Source organism: Taeniopygia guttata, chromosome 3 (assembly GCF_048771995.1).
Source record: "Taeniopygia guttata chromosome 3, bTaeGut7.mat, whole genome shotgun sequence".
In the NCBI taxonomy this organism is placed as follows: domain Eukaryota; kingdom Metazoa; phylum Chordata; class Aves; order Passeriformes; family Estrildidae; genus Taeniopygia; species Taeniopygia guttata.
In genome coordinates this window covers 81,721,004-81,744,191 of record NC_133027.1, presented here as the reverse complement: position 1 = coordinate 81,744,191, position 23,188 = coordinate 81,721,004, and the positions used below count along the sequence as shown (strand labels likewise).

Genomic DNA, 23,188 nt, shown 5'->3' with positions numbered 1-23,188 from the left:
CAGCTGCCAAATGCAACATGAGATCCTGAGTGCTTCATGCTCAGTCAAATCAGGGAAGTGCAGTGGATCAAAAAGCTTTCCCTCCCCAGGCTGTACAGGAGACTGAAGAACTGCTGACAAACTGTATGCTATGCAAGCCTTCATTGACCAGCACCTGTCATTGGATATGTTTTCATTAACGCTACCAATTTTCAAGAAAACTGAAGCAAATTCCCTCTTAAGCTACACAATAAAAAGTTATCAATACTCACTGAATGACCCTAGCAAATAGCTCAAGAAAATTTTAAACATAATAGCTTATATTGATGTGACAGATAAATCATTACCATAATTTAACACTTCTAAACTTATGTTACACACAATGTTTATTGACTATCATCCTTATCTGTGGAGTACACTTTCCCCAACATGCACAGGAATCTTCAAAATAAATGTTCTGCAGTGTTCCTATCTATTTTTTCACTAGCAGCGTACACTGGATCCTTAACAAATCTTGATACTCTTCCCAAAGGACTTGCAAGGGTTAGTATTAATCTGTATTTCACAAATGAAAAATCTCAGGCCAATACCTGTTCTTTCTAGAAACTTCTACTCAGTGACAAGCACTCATCTGGTGACTGCAAGCAGTCAGTGCAATTAAGAAAGCATTAACTATTTAAAGGACAGCTTTCTAACAGCAGAAAGCAATACTGTGGCATCACTTAACCATCAGGAAAGTGAACTAACCCATGTGTACATCTTTTATTTATAAATTTTTTAAAAATTATGAAAAGTTACCGATCCCACTGGAACAGACAACATGCAAAAAGCTATCTCACAACATGACCTGGGACAGTCTGATACACTCAAAAGTTGTCCATGAGTCCACATGATTGCAAGCCTCATCTCCATTTTCAAGACAGGCTAAGCTTTTTTGAAATATGTCATACTTTTCAGGGAAGATTAAAGAATGCTTCTAAAAGCAAGGATGGAGAGCTTCCTTACCTGATTTAAAAGTAACTTGGAAAGAAAACCTGAAACCAAAAAATCAGACTTGATTGTTATTAAAAGAGAATTAAGGTGAATCTTCATCTAGGACAGATTCTTCTTACAATCTATCTTATCAAATTTTAGATGTTATATTTCACTTAAGTTATGGATACCAGTGCAACAGCAACCATAAAAACATAGTTATAAACAATGTAACTAAAGACTCAGAAAGTGGTTCTACTGGGCCAGCTAACATTGTGGTGAGCTGCCAGAAAGGACCAACCATAGGACAACAGAGTATGTTAGATCCCAACCACTGATCACCAGGATGTTCAGAATGGTAAAAGATCAGGCTTTTAAAGATGACTAGACCGGGCAATGAGTAAAAGCCTTCTCCATGTTTTCATTACTTCAAGTCCAACAGAGATACACCTGCTTTCTTCCATAATGTTCTGGACTTGAACTATCAGTTATCTGTCAGGATATATTTCTGCCAAGTTTCTTCTACATCTTACACAACATAACTGGGAGCTGAGCTGAAGGATTTATCACATAGGCATAGTAAAAGCTGTTTTGACCAAAGTTGGACAATAATTAGCACTAAGGTGAAAGTCAGTTTCTTCCCTGAGAAACGCCCCAGCTACCTGTGAGACAATTAGGGGAGGCAGTCAAAGTTCAAACCCCTGAAACAAATCTCAGCACAGTGTTTCCTCTTCGGGTCACTAAGAAGCATTTCAGGATAGGTCTTCTGCAAGAACATGTTTTTCATAGTCCATATGCAGAGATCTCGGAAATTTCTGATTATCTGACATTAAAGCATTCTGCAGCCTTTAATAATACTGCACTGCTGTTGCAGATGGATTCAATCATGAGTTCATTGGTCCAGATATGAATGATCTGTCAATAAAATGAAAAAATGTGTGATCATGCCTTGCAAAATAACATATTTTGCTGCTTGTTCTGAATCCTTGCATGAAACATGGACATGCAAACATCCCTTTAAAGCTATGTGATAAGAAAAGATCTCTAATTTCACTCTATTTTAGCTTCTGCAGAAGATAATCCAGATGTGCTTCAACAGAGCCTGGAAATATCAATTAACCACATTTTGACAGCTCGGCAAGATGCTTGGTAAGTAAGAAGGGATATCTGACAAACTCTCATTAAGCTAGCAGACAAATGGAACAGCAGTCTAGAGCCTTTGCTAGTATAAAACACTGAACTCAAATCTAACGGTTCTCCTATCCTGTTTTCTCAAATGGTTAAGGCACCTCATGAATAATCTTAAGATCACATAAATAAATGAAATTATCTCTTTAAGTCGCATTTCACCCAGATTAGCAGTCACCCAAGTATGCTCAAATGCAAGGTGGACTGTAGCACATCACTAGATTTGACAACATTTCCTATATGATGAGAAAATTAGTGTTAAGACCAAGAGGTTTCATTATTTTCATTATCTTTGTTTCATAATGGAACAAAAGAATACAAGAAACAAAAAGATGGAAGAAACTAACCCAGAATTTGAGGAATGAAGGAGAACTTGAGCAGTATTATCAGTGAGCTTCAAACAGTTAAAACTGTTGATGCTGTTTCCAAATAAATGAAGTGTAGAACTGGATGACAGACTATCCCAACAGTTTCTCCCTAAAGATTATCTTAAGTGTAAATTCCCTCTATGACTTCCAAGTTGCAAAAGAGAATCTTTTCCTCTCGTTTTGCCTTCTGCATCACATTGAAAAGAAGCAGAAAGAAACAGAGCTGGATACCTCTTGAGAGATATTCAAGGCACCATAATTTAGACAGCAAAAGAAAAACAAGACTTCCCAAAAGGGAACTCTGACAGGCAATGGTGTTGAACTTGCTGGCACAGGTGAGCTTCCTGGGCTGGGATCTATTTACTTCTAAATTCTTCTGATGGAGGAACAGCCCTTGAGGGCCTCTGATGATAAGGCAGAAGCTGTTTCCCTTGCAGGAACTGGTATATATGTACCATGAACAGATCCTTTCCTGTACAGATTCAGAAGCCTATATTTTGATTCCTGTCAGGGCCTCTAGAGTAATTTAGAAGGCCTTAGCTACAAAACACTGTGCATTTTAGCAAACAAGGCTCTGAAGTTACTGCTACATCAAGTAATCTAGAAATACCTACTGGAACATTCAAGATGGTCACTGTCCATCTGATGGTACATTTTAATTTCTTATTTTAATCCTGCCCAAGCTTCTCTGAGAGTTACAGTACTCTCCTAATTCAGGCAGTTTTCTTAGTTTATTTGTAAACAGAAGGGACTAATAAATCAAACATTTCTATGAACACTAAGAGAGTCACTCCAGACTAATCTAGAAGTTTGTTTAGATTCTTCAGGAGGTTTTTGTATCACTGTTTATGTTTGCTTCTTTTGACGCCAAGCAAAAGGCTCATATTTAGTGCTGTATTTGAAGATTTGTCATTTATGCTTTTTTGGCTACCAGCGTTCAACTTGAAACTGAAACCACAGAAATATTTAAATGTCTAAGAGAGAAAATAAAGTACTTGTTAGACTTGTGCGACAGATTCAAAGCCAGTCTTGACTAACCACTACAAGCAAATAAACAGAAACGCAGAACATCCAGAAATCACAAGAATTTTCCTTGCACTTCCATTCTGGTTCTCTGAAACGTACAGTGTGCATGCAACAGTCTTGACAGAATAAAAAGGATAATCTTGTGACCAGGTAAAACAGATCTTAACGTTAGTGGTACCTGATTTTCCCCCTACTTTTATGCACTACCATGTTCTGTTGCAAATGATCACCTGGTCCTCTTGAATAGGCCTACAGGGCTCATACTGGAAACAGATTAAAGATGTTATACACTTTAGAGACAGAGCTGCTGAAAATTCAGCATGGTCTAACAATCCACACTGAATTCCTACAGACTGGCCTCAAAAGAACAATCCCTGGATCACCACATACATTACACCAATGAGGTTCACGTGAGCAACTGAAGAACACAGATCACATCCTAATGTCTGGACCCCATCTAGAACTGCACTGTCTTCTTGCTGTGAATCTTTTGTCTTGCTCTTTTACACACCAAAGAGCAATCTGCATTTCTATTCTAACGAAGGCAGACTCCACTGATCTACCACATTCAGCATTCCACAGGTTCAATCTTTTCACAGAGAATGAGCTCAAAGCTTAATATATATTTCTGCAGTGAACTGTGACTGCAAATACAAAACACACTGAGGCTTGGTGGTGTTTCTTTTCCTCCCCTATTCTGCCTTGACAGGAGAATCTTTTCCTTGCTCTGCTTTCTAGAAAGAGGCCTGCTACATTTTGTTTTTCTATGGGTAACACACAACAGCATTTCTGTCCAACATAAATCTTTTGGCAAGGCGTAAGACCTGCAGCCTCAATTACCAAGGAGGACAAGCAGTCTCCCAGGAGAAGCAGTTTTAATTCCTAGAGACTCTATTTTTAGTTATAGTACCAGAAGTCCCTGAAGCAACAATATCCTTTGACCTGTCATTTATGGCAGGGGAGGGAGTATGGACAGACTTGGTCTACACGTCTGAGTGTCCAGATACTGCTATCCTACATTAAAAGAGTTCACACTGTACAGTGCAGGCAGACATCAGAGAGCAGCTAAATTCCCTTGTCCTCCTCTTCCCAAAGACAGAAGGGAGAGAGACACAAAAAGAATGAACAGGATTGCCAATAGCCGCAACAGACACCAACTGCTGAGATGCAGCAGATTTCTGACAGGCTGATTCAATAAGAAAATTCATCTAAAGTTTCTTCAAACTTAAGGTTATAATTTTTTTCCCAGTAATAAAATCATCAGCTCTACTGCATAGATAAAATTTGGGTAGATTGCAAGCAATTCTGTTGCTTTATGTGAGGAGGAGTAGAAGCCATCTCCTACAGCCATACTGTCACAGAGAAGACTGACACTAAAGGAAGTATACATGATTGAATGTACGTAACAGAAGCAAAGCAATATGTTATTTTCAAATAGTTACTATTTCAGGGAGAATTTCCATTAGCATTTTGAATACTGAGTCAAATCCTTTACAAGGATTCTATCACAGCAAAGTGTAGAATCAGTTTGATTTACAGATCACTTCATTTTCTGTATCTGAGAATTAAACATCTCCTATACAGACAGCCAAATACAAATTACGTCCTCTATTTATGCTCTTTTCATCCACAACTTAAAAGCAATTTTTAAATTCCTGCAGTATCCTGAAGAAAAGAAGCAAAGTTATTAATCAAAAAAGCACTTTAGGAGACAGCATGGTAGAAGGGAATTATAGAAGCAGAGTGATTTGAATCCTTAACAATGCGGGAAACACCACACAAGAGCCTCATTCTCCATGCAAGCAACTGACAACAAAAGCAGCTGGCACCTTCTTAATAATTCCACAAAACTTTTTTCTTTTCATTTGTCCCAAATGCTTAACCTTACATACAATGTACCAACTTTGAGTTATGAAAGGAAATCAGCAATTTTTGTCCGTTCTCTTCAGTTTGACATTTGCAATACAGTTACTGGTTTTCAAGGTGAAAGTGTACATATTGCCTAGGCTATGGCATTTCCATGCACTTCTTGGCATTACTGTACCACGTTCAGGCAGCAAACAACCTTTCACCACCACCACTCAGCAAAGCAACATCTTATTAGCAACGCACAACTGTAAGGAGAACCTGAACATGGAGGCACACAACTGGTAAGAAGCCTATCTTTCTATTCCAAGGGCTGCACTCACAAGGAGACAAATAACCCTACCCACCACTCACTGCCAATATTCTGACAAGTGCCACAGTTTAAAAGCCATTAATGAACAAGGAACAAAAGCTGTCAATGGCATTTGGATCTTTTTCTACAGAGCTAGTTTATTAACAGTGCAAAAACACTAATGGTCAACAAATAAAGTTGCTTCATAGTTATGGAGATGCTACAGTCTAGGCCTCTACAAAGCCAATACACAATCATGACTCCTGAACATAATAGCAGGGATACAGTTTCTACTACCAGAGACAGTCAAGATAGTCAACAGCCTGAAGAACTATTCAAACACATACAAAAACATATAACCAAATAACTTCATGAAGGATTCTTATCTTAAATAGTTTTAAGCCATAGGGCAAATGACACTTTCAAGCAGTAAGCCTTCTTAAAAAACGAGAATACTGCTCAGTAAATAAATTATTACAGTAGCACATAAAAATAAGTACTAGAATTATGCCTGTCCTGCCTAACATGCTGCTTCTAATCTTTGGAAGTTAAACGTAACATGATCTACAACAACACCAGCAAAAGCAAAATTAAAAAATACAACCCTATACATTGCAGCCTTCTAACCCCATTTAACCTTTCAGTAACCATGCCAATATGCTTTACAGAAGTAAAACGCCTGGACGCTGTCTACATGAGCATCTCTGCCCCAAAGAGTAGGAACACAGAACCAGAGGCTCTGGCTGGAAAAGACCTCTGAGGTTCACTGAGTCCAGCCTATGACCAAACACCACCATGTCAACTAGACCACGGCACTGAGCGCCGCGTCCAGTCTCTCCTTAAACATCTCCAGGGACGGCGACTCCGCCACCTCCCCGGGCAGGGAGGCCGTTCAGGCCAGAAAAGGCAAAGGGCTGACAATAAGCCGGGGGGATCCTCCGGCATCCAGAGCCCGAGCCGAGCGGGCCGCTCCTTCCCGAGGCTGCCCCGGCCCTCCAGGACAGCTGTTCGGCGCGGCCCCGCTCCCCGCTCACCGCCGAGCGCCGACGCCTGCAGCGTGGCCCCCGAGGTGCCGTCGATGACTTTGATGGCGCCGCGCGCGGTCACGGCCAGGATGGCGTTGAGCGCCGGGTGGTAGCACAGGCTGCAGAGCCCGTCGGCGTCGCAGCGCAGGCAGCCGTCCCGCAGCAGCAGCCACTCGCAGGAGCCCGGACCGGGACCGGGACCGGGCCCCGCCGCCGCCGCCGCCGCCGAGGAACAGGAGGCCGCCGCAGCCATCTTCGCGGCCGCCGCCGCCGCCGCCCTCAGGACAAGAGGACCGCGGAGAGCCGCTCACTGACAGTCCCTGGAGCCGCCGCCGCCAGTCACCATCCGGGTCCGGGGAGAGGGGGAAAGGGAGAGCGCCCGCGTGAGCGGGAAGTGACACAGCCACGCCGGATGCGGAACCGAGCGGCCGCGGCCCGGCGGGGGGCGGGGGCGAGGGGCCGCTCCGCGAGGGGCGGGGCAGGGGCGGGGCTGCGCTGCGCGCGCACCACTCACGGCCGGCCCCGCGCTGGCTCCGCTCCCGCGGCGGCGTTCCCGGCCCGCGGCGGCGATCCCGGCCCGCGGCGGCGCTCCCGGCCCGCGGCGGCGCTCCCGGCCCGCGGCGGCGATCCCGGCCCGCGGCGGCGATCCCGGCCCGCGGCGGCGATCCCGGCCCGCGGCGGCGATCCCGGCCCGCGGCGGCGATCCCGGCCCGCGGCGCTGCCGTGTAGTTACTGCGTCGGACAAAACGGGTCGTAAGCGGGCCAGCGCGTTCGCCGCCTCCGCCTCGGGCAAAGCGGAGCGGGGATTGGTGTTTCACACCCCGGCTCCCACACCGGTTGTGTTTTTGGGCCCCGGTGTGGGTGGCCTCAGCGCTGGTAGGGAGTGACAAAGCCTCCCCGGAAGGCACAGTGCCCTTGGAAAGGGGTCCCTGGCTCCCGGCCGGGAGCACGGAACCATCTCACCCACGAGAGCTTTCTGCTCTGAAGCAGTGCTTCAAAAATTACTTGAATTTAATAAAACATTTTGTATTTTGTTGAGATTTTCCCTTTTCAACCACTAAAACACCAATTCAGTTTGTATAGCTCAGCCCACCTGTACAACGTTACATTATCTGCCATAGGCTTTATATGAGCTAAATGACATGTTACACAAAGCTTTTAGGCTACTGATGGTCTTAAAGCTAATTTTCAAATACAGTTTTCTATGGAATATTTTTATTAAAAGGACCGAAATGAGCACAGACTGCTATAGCAGGGAAATTTTAAAATAAATACAGTGTGTGAAGAAAAAGCAAGGAAACCAAACCAAACCCACATGGGTACATGTACCACCCAGGCTAATCAAAATTGTCCCGAGAGCAAAATGAGCAGCTTTTAAGCTTGCTGTAGTAGTTTCAAGCAAAACATTAAACACCAGTAAGGATAATGATAAAATTACAGCAGATCTCAAGCTGTATGTTGTCTCAACAATGTCTCATGAACTTTTCAAGTAAGTATAATTTTGCTGATAAACAGCAGAGTATGTCTAATGGGTAGGAAAGGAAACAAGAACGTACATGTCTAGTTGCTCTCTAGAGATCATTCAAAACGCATATCTCACCAAGGTGTGATACCTATGTCACCATCCCAAATGAGGTGTTGAATCTTAGGCAATTTTTTTGCTAGATGGATGTGCTGTAAGTTTCTAGATTTGACAGACTAAAGTAGTATGTTGATTATCACAAAAACTTACTTATAGCCTCAAAGCTATTGGTATATAGCATCAATATACTGGTGGCATGCACAGGAAGATGGATGTGTCTTAAATCATCAATATTAATTATTCAGTATTAAGTCAGTAAATATAAATGAGCTTCATACATTCTGTAAACAAGTTTAATTCAAAATTTTTATAAAATACATCTTGTATTTACACACATATCTCATCTAAAAATATGAGTTTGTTGAATGCAAAGTTATTACAAACTATCAGAATAATTTGAGAGCTGCTTGTATGTTTCTTGCACAATATATGCAAAAAGTGACCCTAAAGATACTAACATTAAAAGGTGCAAATTTGCAATTGGGTACAAAATATGTACTATCTTAAGTGCATTATCTACATTGCATATTACACATGTGCCAAGTCTGTGGAAGGGAATAGTTAAAATTCCAACTATAAATTTCACAGAACATTACAGAAAAGGGAGGTATTTGGGGATTCAATAGAACATGTTTGCATCTTTCAATATGCATAGTCAGTTCAGATGCACAGAACACCTCATGAACAACTATGAAAGAGGTACTAAGCTTAAAGCTGTCTGACAGCCTAGTAACCTAAATGCCCTTCACCTTTGTGGGGACAGGAATTAAATGCATTCACAGGGGCTAGGTGCAGTCTTATAATAATAGCTGGATATTCCTGTTAAAAAAAGAAATATAAGTAATGAAAAAGGAGGTAAAACCAGATTATCATGCAAGATTCCAAAGCTAATATGCTTTTTTAAAAATATACTGTAACTTCCTTTTATTTTTTTTAGAATGTGGTATGAATGCTCTCAAAACACTTGTAGGTAAGAAATTAGCTGCTGCTGATATAAATTGATTTAGTACATGTTTGCATTAATCCCACCACAATTTATTCAGAAATCAAAAATCAGGGAAAAGTCAATCACTCTACCAATTTTTCTATTTTTATATATTACAAACTCAAGTATTACACTACAATTTATGTCCAGCACTGACTTCAAGTGGTTCTATTTAAAACCAACACAAGAATCGGCCAGGAAAGCAGACTGAGTAAGCTAAAGGTTTGTGGGAGAGCCGGAATTTAATTACGTATTTTGCATCAGTAATGACTGGTAAAAATAAGTTACCAACCTGGCTAGTTACACAGTCTAAAAAGCTGAAAAACTACAGTTCTGATATGGAAGTATGTCCATCAGGGATTCAAGACAGCCCTTGCTATTACCTTGTCATGGCTGAGTTTTATTTGTAGCATTAGAAAAAAAGGATGGGGGAGGGGGCGGGGAGAATGGGAAATGCTTTTTTTCTGTTGCCAGAAAAAAAACTCCAAACCTTCAGAGCTATTTGTTGATACTAAATCCTGAAGATTGCAAATGCCAACGTTAGTACCATACAAAGTCAACTTCAGTGGACTTCCCTCGTGAAGAAATATTACCATAAGGACCATTATATAAGCAATCAACACAGTACACAGGAAATATTTAACATGTCATCACATTATTACATAATCCTTGGAGAGTCAAAATTAGCAAGACTCTAACTGTTACTAAGGCTATAACTCTGTCTTGTTTAGTGGAGGGAGAATCTGGCCTTCCAAATCTTTCTTACTTCTTTTCACAAGGGTTTAATATTGGCCAAAAAAAAAAAAAAAAAAAAAAAAAAGAATGCATGTTAAATAGCATGCTATTAAAAGCAAAACAGAGCAAGATGTTGTAAAACATAGTTAGGGAAGCAATATTTTTATTTTGTCATCATAAAATAACATTGTTTGAAGATCACACAAATTTTATAGATCATCTTTTTTCCCCAACATTAGGCCAGCACTAGAGTTGAGAAAGGTGTTCACCCATTTCTCTGTAAATTTATACTTTTAAGTAAAATAATTTGATTCTCTAAATATGCACTTTAATTAATTATGTCACACAGTAAGTATCTTGCTCCTTTGGTCAAAGATAGTAAATGAAAATTTCAAATACTTGTATCTTCAATTTTTAAAAACCCAATATACATCCTTAACCAAGGAGTATTTACGGTACATACAAGCCATAGATACAAAATACACAGTATATACATGTTTTGAAAACAAATTGGAATTTATAAAAACTCAACAGCCAAATCACAGTAATTGAGGCACTAAATTAAAAGTAGTATATTTCTGTCTTGATTATACAGACTATTCTGTGAACAATCAGGACTGTTTCATAAATATATATTATCTACAGAATTTGCTGTGCCACAAAAAGCCAGCTGTGTTTAAGCTTAAAGGAAAAATTGCACTTTGAGATTGTTAACAGTTAACTTCTCATTTTTAATTCTTGAATATAGTAATCTGGTCCCAGTGCTTTTGGCACAGGTATTGAGTTGCAGTTTTGCTACGCTTTGTTATAAAACACAAAGTTCTTTTATTTTGTTCATTAAAATCTGAAGAGTCTTAAACAAACCTAGAACTTTGATACAAATCTATATAGCTACAATTGCTTCATTAAATAATATACACAAATATGCTCTTTCATCTTAAAACATCTCGACAACTGCATACAAAACAGTCACTTGTATTATCTCCAGCTTTCTTAATCTTACTCATTATCAGTCTGCAAGTGACTGAAATATGGTTTCTGGCCACATCTTACACTACATCACACCCCAGTATACAAGGACAAAAAATAAATGTATAATAAAAAGATTGGATAAATTAGAAGGGGTTTCTTGGTCTTGAATTCTTCTCCAACTAGTAATGATGCAGCACTGTATGCAGCCCAAAAGACTCCAAACAACTGAAAAAGAAGATGAACAGTCTTAGCTGACACCACAAGAAAGTCTCTCCAAATATTACAGTAAAAATCACTTCTCTCAGTATAACACAGAGCCAGCTACGGAAGTAGTGCTTGTCACAGCCCAAGAAGTTTTGGCCATGTGGGGCTTGTAATGCATTTTCATTCTGGTGGTGCAAAGATAAGAACCTTGCAGAAATTCACCCTGAAGTTAACATAAGGCTGTTAGTAGTATAGTAGTAATCAAGTAACAGAGGTTTCATGAATGTGTATTTATTTTGAAGTTATTTATTAGTTAACTGGCAAGTTAATGATTTACGTTCTGCCTATCATTTATCAGTAATCACAGATTATCAAATCTCAAATACAGCAATTTTGTTACTTATCATACACTCTGCTTGTACTTCAATTATACTGTTTGCCAGCAAGCTAAAGGAACAGAAATAATGAAAGCATCAGAACAAACCTCCAGAAAGTGTACAGCTAGCTTGTAACAGAATTTTATCAGTTAACCTTCCCAGGTTCAGCAGTAACTTCAAAGACTACCTAAAAGGGTTTTAAGAAGCACTGGAAGTGTTCAAGAGTGTTATGTCCTTCTGGGATCTTTTAGGGAAAGCTGCTGGTTCCACAAAAAGTTCCCAGCAGCAGGTGGTATTAGGCAGGTTATTCTTTGTGCCTTACATTCCCCCTCTCTAGATCAGAAAAATCCTTACCTTCTCTGCAAAGGGTGTGGAGAGCTTTGTACTGCTACCACTATGGGGAGGTCTCAGAACAATGACTAACATATTCATGCTGCAGTGACAAAAAATAATCTGGATGATGGGGGAAGGGAGAGAACAGCTTATTTTCAGATTCTTCATTTTGAGGTTTAATTATGCATTCTCTTCTCAAAATGAGAATCCCATCTTTTTTGTACTGCAACTATTAGAGCACAGCAAAATACTTAAATACAAGCTACTCTAGTAACAACATGTGTTGTTATAGCAACATCACTGTATATTCCCAAGCACTCTAATGGAGCACTTAAAACTGCATTCACTTTCCACCATGCTAACCAAAAGGATCACAGAGCTCACTTTGTAATTCTGAAAGTTTTGACACATCATTATGTTTCCCTGAGCAGATTACTTGAAGTGTTAAGAAAGTGACTTAAAAATAACTGAATTCTCAATAGATGATATGAACTTACTTTTATTAGGGTAGAAACAACTTCAAATGATCCAACCACCAAAAGTACAGGTGCTATGACAATGAGGGGAAGCAGGGAATATCCTATTACACCCAGAACTTGGCCATAAGCAACCTGAAATTGTCAAGCACATAAAAACAAGCTTTGCAGCACTCAATCTCTGTCACAAAATACAATTTGTTCTTCTTATAACAGTATGAATAATGATTATAATGTGTTATAGTCATGAAACTTCAGCTAAAGGAGGCTTGTTAGGATAAAAATTGTTTTTGTATGCTAAACCCTAAAATTAGAAATAGGTTGTTTTTTTTTTTTCCATAAAACTGTAAACAATCACTTTCAAAGGAATCATTTACATATGATACCCAAAGCACAGAACTGCAACAGACCTCTCAAGGACCAGCTGTAGTCCTGGTTGTCAAAAGCAGCAAAGACATAATTTTCTGCATTAACATACTCATATCCATTATACATAAATAGATACATAAAGCACGTGAATGTTTTAGTGTCAGCGGAAGAGTTAAAACTTGATCCCTGTAAGGCACAGAATTCTGATTTCCAGCTTCAATTTATTGTGACTGTCTTGAACAGAATTGTTCCAACTACATGCATAACTACTTTTAGCTTCAGAAGGAAATGTCTGATTTTCCCCTACTATGATCTGAAATATTCCTGTGCACAGCTAGGTTTCTTGGATTTAACAGGAAAATTAGTGGCATCTTGTAAGCATTTTCTTGTGGATCATGATCCTTTATGACAAGATCTGCAAACCTATACTTTTTTTTCTTCAGTTTATACATCTGATAATTTCCCATTTTGAGCCACAAACCAGATTGCTTGAAGGGCCTCTGGATTGTGTTGAAATGCAGAAATACCATGTAATCACATTTATAAAAAACTTTTTATTTCAAAACAGCATTCACAAAAGAAGACTCTAGCAATTATGATTTAAAGGTAAACTTTTAAAAATTAAACTACATAACATCGGACCTCTGCAACACTGGTGCATCATTAATGCAATGTCCATAGTAAAAGTATAAAAATAAAGCATCACAGAGTATTTAGTTCTTCACAACACAGTTCAATGCATTTTATGCTGCAGATCCATTTAAAGAAGTTTTATCCTCCTGACTGTTTCACTGCAGCTGTCTGTGGGCCTTGCTCTAAGTCATTTTTTGTTGTTTACACCTGCATTGCTTAATGAGTCAATTTGTAAACAGCTCAAGCAGCTATTCCAACCCTGCTGCTGCAAGCAGCTGGAGGAAAGGATGCAGGCCACAACTCCAGCTGGCTTTGCAGTTGAGAAACATGCCATGGCTTTCATACTTTGATGGGTTTGAACTGCATCAAGCCAGGGATGAAAACAAACACTAGCATGTGCTCTACACACAAGGACATCTAACTGCTGTTAACACCACATTAAAAAAAAAAAAAAAAAAAAAAAGTTTCCATTTAGTCCAGTGACCAAAAACTTGAAAGCATTTCTCTCTCAATAATGGACTTCAGTTCTGGATCACATGAAGCTGCTAGAATTCCTGGGATTCACAGCACAAATTTCCAGGCTGTTTATCTGCAATGGATCCATTGCACCAATAAAATTAGTTAGATGATCTGTATATTTTAGACTTCATTTTGGAGACTGAAAACCTGAAATGTTGACTTTATACTTAGCAACTGCATTTGTTCCTAGCTGGCTACAAGATCCAAACCCAAGCACTACAAAAACCCAACTACTGCTGAAAAACATTGTCAGGAGACTTTACATTACCTCCCTCTACATCCTTTTCACATACAGGTACTTACTTCTCCTCCAAGAACTCTGGCCAGTAAAAAAATTGTTAAGGATCCAAATATCCAAATAGTTATGATCCAAGAAACAACCTTGAGAGATAAAGAACAATTCATTTATATTAGTAAATGTCATTGTGAAAAAGGAAAATGCATTTCCATAATTGCTTTCACTGCAGTCAAGGATTTTATTAAGCAAAACTGAATTCTGAATTGTGGTAAGAATAGTGTTTAGTATCACAGTGTAATTAGCAAATGAAGTTCAGAAGTTACGATTACAGAATCACATTAATGGTAACTTTGGTGTACATGGAACACACATGCAATGTATTCTGTAAGTATGGTAACAGGAATAGGAAGTTGAGTTAAAACTACCCTAAATGTCTTCATATCCCACCTATTACAAAATATGGGCTCAGACAGTTTTTAAAAGTCAGCCCAACCAATATAAGGAGTTGGAATTCTCCTTCTTTCACTTATAAAGATGCCACTTTATCTTTTACTCAAACTGAGAACGTTCAGAAGACATAGGACTTTAATTCTTAGTCGAACTTGATGATGATGATGATGATAACTTTAAATAAAGAGCCTCAGACTCCTGGGACCAAGTCTATCATTATTTTTTCTTGCTTCTTTCATGGTTCTGCTCTCAAACTACAGAAGAAATCCTAAAATCATTCTCTGGCTTAAAAAATCCTTCAACTTAATGTAGCTGGTTTTGGTGTTGAGCCACTGGGAGGGCCAGAAGTAAAGCTCTCCTTTCTGAAATGCCTTTTTAGAAGGAAACAACAGTCTAAGTCCAGTCTCTCTATTTCCAAATATACAATGACTGAACTTCAAAAATTAAGTCAGTACTCAGTTCAATACTTTGCTTAATTAGAAGTTCAATATTTCCAGGAGAATGAAATAGGAGAAACCAGATAAAAATCACAGCAGCACTAAAAACAATATAAGTGGCTTTATGCTATTTGTGGAAATAGCACATAGCCTCTTTTTACTTCCTGTTTTCCTCCAGTGACTAAAAGAAGAGGACCAGATTAAAGTCTTAGAGCAGAAGTGCTCATCTCTCTCCAGTTTAGAGCCCACCTTTGGGTTTGTCTAGTCCAGCTGCTGTCAGTCATCCTGTTGCTGGCTGCTAGCTTTCCCTTCTCATATATATACAGCACTCCTGCATCCATATGGTAAACCCACTGCTCCTAAGAAACATTAGACACAGTGCTCCTGTACAGGAGGTACACAAACTGCAAGAGGTGGTTCATCTGTCGCAGGGTCAGGAAATGATCCCTCCTTTGCCAAGGAGACAGTTCAGTGCTCCACCCAGAAGATTTGAACAATAAAGTGGTTTAGTCTACCCATTTCAAGCCTCATAGAGACAAGTGAGAGTGAATTCTTACACATTTGGTACGTCATATGGAAGCCAGAGGACCCAAAGAAAATGATTTTATCCCACCATTCACAAGAATCCTTGCATATGCACATTCTGCTGGTTTACATACAGCTTATTGCCATACTTGGTGACATTTAAAAGAACTGTAACCACACATTTAGTCATAAAGATTTCCAATGTAGGAGCACCTAGGCTTATATACAAATTGTTACTATAAATGATAACACTTCTTTATTTTAATCAGAACATAAAGAAAAAAGCTAATAGTGTTTATGGAAGTCAAATATGCACAATGCTGCTGAGTAGCTATTCACTCTGGTGTTCAAAAGGAATGATGGAAAAAGTCTATTGACTAAAGGAAAGTTATTTGATTGCAACTGAGCAGGGAGGACAAAATCGCAAACATCACTAATGAAGATTAAAGATGCCAGATAACAACAGTCATATAGTATGAATTAAATAAGCATCTTTATTTGTGAGGAAATTAGAATTCATGCCATCCACACAAATGCTTTTCACTAACATTTTTTGGTAATAAAAAGCAAGTTAATGAAAGATCACAATTAAAATTGAAAGATTCACTAATATGACTATAAACCCATTAGTATCAATCTGGTTCCTCTAGAAACCACATCTTTCCTTTGTTTTACTGTATAAAAACAAACTTGACATTTCATCATGATTAACTTACCCGTGGGCCATGTAATACATTCCTAACTGCTGTCTTTCTACATATTAACTTGGGAAACAGCACTTGAAATGCCCCACATTAGTATGTGAAAAAAAGACTTTCTACCTACGTAAGAATGCAAATTGCTTAGCAATCACATCCCCAAATTTAGTTCAGGTTTCTTTTTAGGCAGAAGATTTATACCTACCTTAAATTGTCCATATAATGAAATCATTGAGAAGAAGAGGACAACTGCCAGAGGACCCCAAAAGTCTGGATTGTCTCTCACTACCTGCCTATTGAACCCAAGAGATGGCATAGGCATCAACACACATCGAATTTTGTAGTAAATATCCTTCAGATCAATGTCGAGTTCTTCCCTGAAATTGTAAAGCAAGTAAGCATTACTATACACCACAGTAATGAACTAGAGCTAAAAAATATATAAGTATAGGGGCAAACAGTAGATTTATAGAGCAAGTCTCCTGTCAGCCACATGGCCTTCTGAAGCCACAACGAGCAAAGGAACAGTTTATCCACAGTCAAGCAACACCATAGCTTCATGCTGCATTCAGTAACTGGTGGGACACAGTTAGATTTATTTAATTACTCAAAAACAAATATATGACTGTCAATAGAAAACATATACAGCATACCCAGACCAGGCTGGATGGGGCTCTGAGTAACTTGGACTGGTGAAAGGTGTCCCTGCCCAACACAAGGGGGGTGGAATTGGATGATCTTTAAGCTCACTTCCAACCCAAACCATTCTATGATTCTGTGATACCCTGAGAGTCTGCATTAAGATAGAAGGAGTTTTTTTTCAGACACACTAGGACATGTGATACACTTGTGTCATTGTAACTACAAGTCAAAAAACATGCACACATAAACAATGTCTGTGTATTCCTATGTCAAGCAGTTTGCCATAAGGACACTTTCTATGAAAATATTTTATTTCAAATTCTGCAGGAAAGAATACCATTACATTTACTAATCTTAAACCATTCCAAATACCAATTTTTTAAAAGAAAATGGAGTTTAGCTTTCTTCAAGAACAGTAGTTTTCAACAGACCAGTTTATGCCTGTTGTTTAATTTCTGGCTTGTGTCCACTAAGGGTAAAACAAATAGAATTCACTTGAACTAGCAGCAACATGTATCAACACATTTTTGCCCTTCTCTCATTGCCTTCTCTACATCCTGTTAGAAACTCCCTGCAAGCAGATACAAATTGGCCAGAAGATTCTTCTGCCCAGGACTCTGGGCTGGTACATGCTGCCCTGACTGTCTGTATTAGCCTAATAAGGAAGGAATCAGACATCTCAAGTAATGGGCAATTCCACTTCTTTATGTGCAGAACCTCAGTCATGACTGAGGAACTCTGAAGAGTTGAGAGACTCCCAGCAGATATACTGTTCTACATTTAAGAAAACAGTGACGAAAAATGTAGAATTATATCCTAAGTCTATTTATGAAAGTTTTGTCCAAGGCTTTGTTTTTTTTGCTTTTTCTTCAGAAAAGCAATGTGAGAAAAATATGCAAAGATATATCACAATTTCTGTTTAAAAAAAATTAAATACTGTTAACTCAATCACTCAAGGCAATTTTTGGATTACTATTACTAAAGTTACTTCATAAGCAGTATTACTAACTGGTGACTAAGTAATAAAAATTGTTATTTAACCATCCCTGAATCTAAGGAACAGACTAGAAGCATCTATTTGCCACCATCCAAAAGGATGTAGCAGACCTATACTTTACCCTGTAGACTGTGTAACACAAGTATTTCCTGCATGGAAATAATTATTTCTAATTCTCAAGGTCTTCTGAAAGCTTCTCATGTGAATAAATTGTCTTTTGCATGAAGCTGACAGCTACCTCACCTGAAAATGATGGTAGGTGTATCAGCAAACAAGTGTCTGAAGTAAGGCTGCCCAATGAGAAAGTAAAAAAATTATAATCTCACTTAATTGAACAAAACACTAGCACTGTAGCACTGCGTTGGTGAACTTCCCTTAGCAGGCTGCTGTTCTTTCAATCCTTAATAGGATTCAGATTGTAAGAATTCATTATGACACATTTTTGGGAATAATCAAAACAACAAAATTACACTGAAGTCAGAATTCCTATGTTGTCACCTCACTATACCAGTTTGTTTCTTAATTAAAAGTTAGAGGTTCACCAAACAAGGACCTACTTCCGCTCACTTTAATTTAAACCAGTTCTCAAGTAGCACTGTCATTATTAGGCTCTCCAGACATCTGTTGTCTCCCAACACCCTCATCTGAGTTCTACAGAGTACTCTCTGTCTCACTCCAATTTTTTAAAGCATCATTATGTTTAATTCACAAAAAAACACTGAGACAGTGAGAACGAAATTGCTTAGGTGCAGAACAAGGACCAGGCTGCCTGACTCACAATGTAATAACCTTGAGATACAAACTTTCTTCAGCCAGCCAGGTTTCTATAAACAGAATAATGGATGCAAGTCTTCCAGTTTTAAGGACATTACTGTCCTTCAGCACTAGCGCCTTTTTAATCTAGCTTTATAGTAAAAGGCAGCATCAAAGATTATGAAGTTTGTGCTACCTTGGTTCTAACATCCCTACTGTAAAAACCATGATTCACAATGCTTTTGCTTCAGAATAACTGACAGAAATGACTGAGATTTACTTAACAGGACCTTTCCCATGGGGGTGTTTTAGTCTTTGATTCTTTCACAGTATCAAGAAACATGAATGCAAAAGATACAAAGAATACAGTCTCTTTTTTTAAAGCCATTACAAGATTCAGCAATTAAAAGCAGAAAAGTCATATAGGCTTTATACTTACAGAGATTAAAATCTATAATAAGACACGATGTTTCTCTTCTTGCACCAGAAAACACTCATTGGTCAAGTAATTTGTCAAACAGAATTCCAGTCATAGGACAAGACTGTGGGACAATCAGAGACTCCAAGATGGTTTTTTTTTGCCTACACAGCTAATAAAGACAGATAACCAAAAATAATTACAACATACAAAAGTGGCTTGTTATCTTCTGGGTCATCATCTTCCACTTCCAGAAGCCAGCCATATCCTCTCTGTCTTAGGAATGTAGTTGCAGTAGATTCTTTGATGAATTCTCCTCCAAGATTCAGCTTAACATCTGGAGTTGCTATGGAACCACTAAGATCTAAAGAAAAAGGGAGAAAAATACAGACCTTTTTATGTTTTGCCAAAAGCCATTTGATTTTAAAGGTACTGGAAGATAAACAACAAACATATGAAGCTACATGTGTTGGTCATGCCCATAAAACATTCAAAGTTACAAAATAAAATTATTCTTTCACAGATACATAATTTGAAAGTGTACTTGTGCTTTTATTGCAATAGTAACTATGTTGGGTTAGGTCTCAAATACCAGGTTTTAGCTTTTAGATGGGATTCTTGCTTTATGACAAGTATTGTAGCACAACAGAAAGGCTTCAATTTGTGCTTTCTCATTAAGTGTTTAAAGGCATAAAAGGAGGACACTAATGAGAGTCTCACCGTGCTATAAATTGTGGATTATTTATAATTTTTTTTCTGATCATACTCTACCTCTTTTGGCACCCATTTTTTAACAGTGGCATTGTTTCAGCCAAAACCACTCTCTGCTTTCATGTCAAATTTTTCATAAAAGGAAAACATTTGAAGATGTTTTAATTTGTAGCCCGCCTTCAATGCAGGTGAAAATGTTAGAGAAAGAATGCTATCAGGGATCCTTAAGCTCTGGGAAATAAATTGTTATACAGTTATACAACATCTTTTTGATATACTATGATCTTTTTCTACCACAGTACTAAGCAAAACAAAGAGCAATTTATCTATGTTCTGGTTGGTCTTGGCAAAATTGCCAGTAAGTATTAATTTTTTTTCTCATTTTATTCAGTTACATATAGATGGAAAATCAAAAATAGTATAGGAAAATAAATTAAGCAACTTGATGAAAGAAAAAAATACATTAAGAAGGGAGTAATTATTCCTTTAGGAAACAATGGATTTCCATTATCTGCTAAGAAGGAAAAATCCAAACAGAAATGTGTCAATATTTTGTACAAGCTTAGTATAAATATATTGGGAGGTAAAGAAAATATATTTTGCCTTATCATCATTGTGTGTTTTGCACACATAAAAGTTCCTCAGCACAAATTTCCCAAAACACCTAACTATAGCAAGTACTTCTGAAACACTCACAGAGGCACATCAGGCCATATTTGTAGATTACATTTGCAACATCCTCTTTGGAAATATTACAGTGTTATTTAAACAAAATTTGTACAGTGACAGAATCTCAATCTGTTCAGCCAACATGTCTCAAGTGTTCACCAATCATTCAGTATTCCACTTAATTCAACAGAATTCTCCTTCCCAGACCAGCTTGCTAGGCCACTTAGATTCAATCTCCTCCACAAATGCTTTTCAACTACTTCATAATCCTGAGAGTTACTGATCCATTCCTTTGATTCTTGGAACACCATCTGCACAGGACCTTGGTAAAGATCACTGTAACTTAAAGCAGGAATTTCTCCTTGCTCTTCCCAGTCCCAGCACACATACACTGTTCTCACCAGACTTAAGCAAAGCCTCCCTCTGCTGTTTACAGAGGAAGGAAAAAAGAAAAAGAAAAATCTTAATGCCTGGGCATCAAGCCTCAGAAGTTTTCTCTTGATTGAGGGACCCTTATGTAATTAAGTAATATTTGTTTATGCTACAAGGTAACACTTTTTTTTGCAAAGAGTGCTACTCTATGTGTAACTGCAGCTGTCAAAAGAAGCCAACATAGCAGTCCAACCAGCCATGTATTTCTCCTTTCTCAGGGACCACTGAGAACACATCCTGAGGCACGGAAACTCCTACAGAAGTTGTATTTACCAAGACTTCTTTTAGCAGTTGATGAATACCTGCAACCACACTTTGAATTATAAAATCTATTATCATGATCTTAAGTCTGTTTTGCAAGACAAAAGTTGCAGAAACCTAGGGGAAAAGGGATTTTTCTCTTCTGCAGGCTGCTTTGAATGAGATTTTTAACTGCAGGGCAACTGGAAAATCTGCCAAGAACTGATGACATTGATGGTTCCTAGGGAGAGTCTGGGTGCCTTCACTGCTACTGTCTCAGGCTGAACACAACAGAAGCAAAACCAAAGTCTCTCAGATACCTCATTTCAACAAAGTATTGTAGAAAACCAGCTTTCACAACAGTCTTGACTCTTAATTTTAAAAAAGCAGTACAAGAGGCAAAACTCCAAACAGAGTGATCTTTCCACTATGTCTGGTGACCTAATTGTGAACATCTCTCCAGCTTTCTTCCATACAGCTCCCACAGAAATAAGATGGGGTACCAGTACAGCTAATTTTTATTTTTTCATATAGATTGAGTTTTGGGAAACATGTAAAAATTAGAGTGCAATGCATAGTACTTTAATTTTAAAATATCAAGATGTTTAATTTTGCTTATGTTTTTCTTTGCTAGGGTAGGTCTATCCAGCACTCTGAGGACAGGACTACACTCACACACACAGGAGATCACACCTTGCTTGTGTTCATAAAAAACACACAGCCGAATGTGACTACAGGCTACACTGGTCACACAACATAACCTAACAGAAAGATGGTTTTACTGGATTGGGTTCAGCATTGCCCAACAAATACTTCCAGAAGAAGCAGAGAGCTTCTGCTCAGAGGTACATGGATCCTTTTTCAGGCCAAGGTGAAGAAGAAAAAACAACGTAAAGGAAAACTAACCAGCAAAAAAAACCAAAACCCAGCAACAAAAAAACCCACAGCCATGACAGTACTGTTGACTTGTATTTCCTTTCAGAAGAACTGTGAAGTTCACTAAAGGACAGGTATTCTACAGCAATTTCTCCACTTCAGCAATTCCTTTCCAGGGTGGGACACATGAGTAAGTATTTATGATTCCCTAGTCACAATTTTAAGAGTAACCAAACACATACATGAAAGTAGAATCCTTGTTATTTAAATGGGGAGAGACCAAAAAATCATTCTCCAACAAAGTAAGTTTGCACGACGTTGACTCCTGTATGTTCAGTTTTAAAGTTCGAAGGCACATCTTCACGGCATGTTGGCATACCACTGCTCTTTGTGCAGCACTTTGGCAGCAGGCCACACTTCACCCCCTAAATTACATGCATGGCCTCTTTTTTCTTCTTCATGACTGTGCCGCTATGAGACATGGCGCAGACACTTTGGCACATTACAGCAAACGTGAACATACGACACAATCTCCAGTAAGACAACAAAGTGGGCTGCCAGAAACACGGGAGGCAGAGGAGCGGGCAGTGACAGCGGTCACGGTTATGTCCCGCAGCCGGGACAACCTCGGCTCCGGCTTTCGGAGCCGCGGGGAAGCGGAGCGGCACGGCCGCCTCTGCCACGCTGCTGCTGCTCCGTGACGCGGCCACGGCAGCGCCCGCAGCAGCGGCCCCAGGGCAGCGGCCACCACCCCGCTCCGCCCCCGGCCACGACGCCAGCCGCGGGGGCGGCGGGACGGAGCGCAAGGAAGGCCCCTCCTGTCTCTGCGGCCCGGAACAGCCCGTTCCCCCCGGCCCGGCCGAGCCGTGCCGCGGGACAGCGAGTGCGGCCCTGCCCGCCGCCCCGCGCTCACCTTCGGCGTCCGCCGAGGAGACGAAGGTGAAGTCCCCGCTGCTGGGCGCGTAGAGCGGCGGCTGCTGAGCGCCCGGGGGCTGCATCTCCCCGCCCTCCGCGGGGGCTGCGGGGCCGGCGAGAGGCGAGCGGGTACCGGGGCCTGGCGCCTCCCGGGTCCCTCCTGCGGCGGCGGCGGCGGCGGCGGCACCGAGCCCAGGGCGCAGCCGCCTCACGGGGCGACAACAAGCGGCACCGCTCCTGCCATTGGCTGCTCGCAAGGCGCGCCGCACTGGCCGCCGGTGCTCCA

At 39.8% G+C, this 23,188-nt stretch overlaps 2 protein-coding genes across 9 annotated transcripts in view; both read right to left on the bottom strand.

Moving 5' to 3' along the window:
• BIRC6 (baculoviral IAP repeat containing 6) overlaps positions 1–7,106 on the bottom strand; it is a 170,482-nt gene extending 163,376 nt beyond the window's left edge. For all 7 annotated transcript variants that reach the window (XM_030268488.4, XM_030268493.4, XM_072927206.1 and 4 more), the window contains exon 1: positions 6,726–7,106. In XM_030268488.4, coding sequence (XP_030124348.4) covers positions 6,726–6,969 — 244 coding nt within the window. In that variant the 5' untranslated portion in view covers positions 6,970–7,106. The remainder of the gene's footprint in view (positions 1–6,725) is intronic.
• A 3,058-nt stretch (positions 7,107–10,164) lies between these two features.
• On the bottom strand, positions 10,165–23,172 carry YIPF4 (Yip1 domain family member 4). 2 transcript variants are annotated; one of them, XM_030268487.4, is made up of 7 exons: positions 22,901–23,147; positions 19,270–19,423; positions 16,455–16,626; positions 14,205–14,282; positions 12,402–12,515; positions 11,926–12,004; positions 11,100–11,215 (listed from the first exon to the last, which is right to left on the bottom strand). In XM_030268487.4, exons 1-6 carry the CDS (start codon positions 22,983–22,985, stop codon positions 11,966–11,968), a joined length of 642 nt encoding a protein of 213 aa, XP_030124347.1. In that variant the 5' UTR covers positions 22,986–23,147; the 3' UTR covers positions 11,100–11,215; positions 11,926–11,965. The 2 variants fall into 2 exon arrangements, with proteins under 2 accessions (XP_030124346.3, XP_030124347.1); XM_030268486.4 differs by lacking the exon at positions 11,926–12,004 and having other exon boundaries at positions 10,165–11,215; positions 22,901–23,172.
• Between the last annotated feature and the right edge of the window lie 16 nt (positions 23,173–23,188).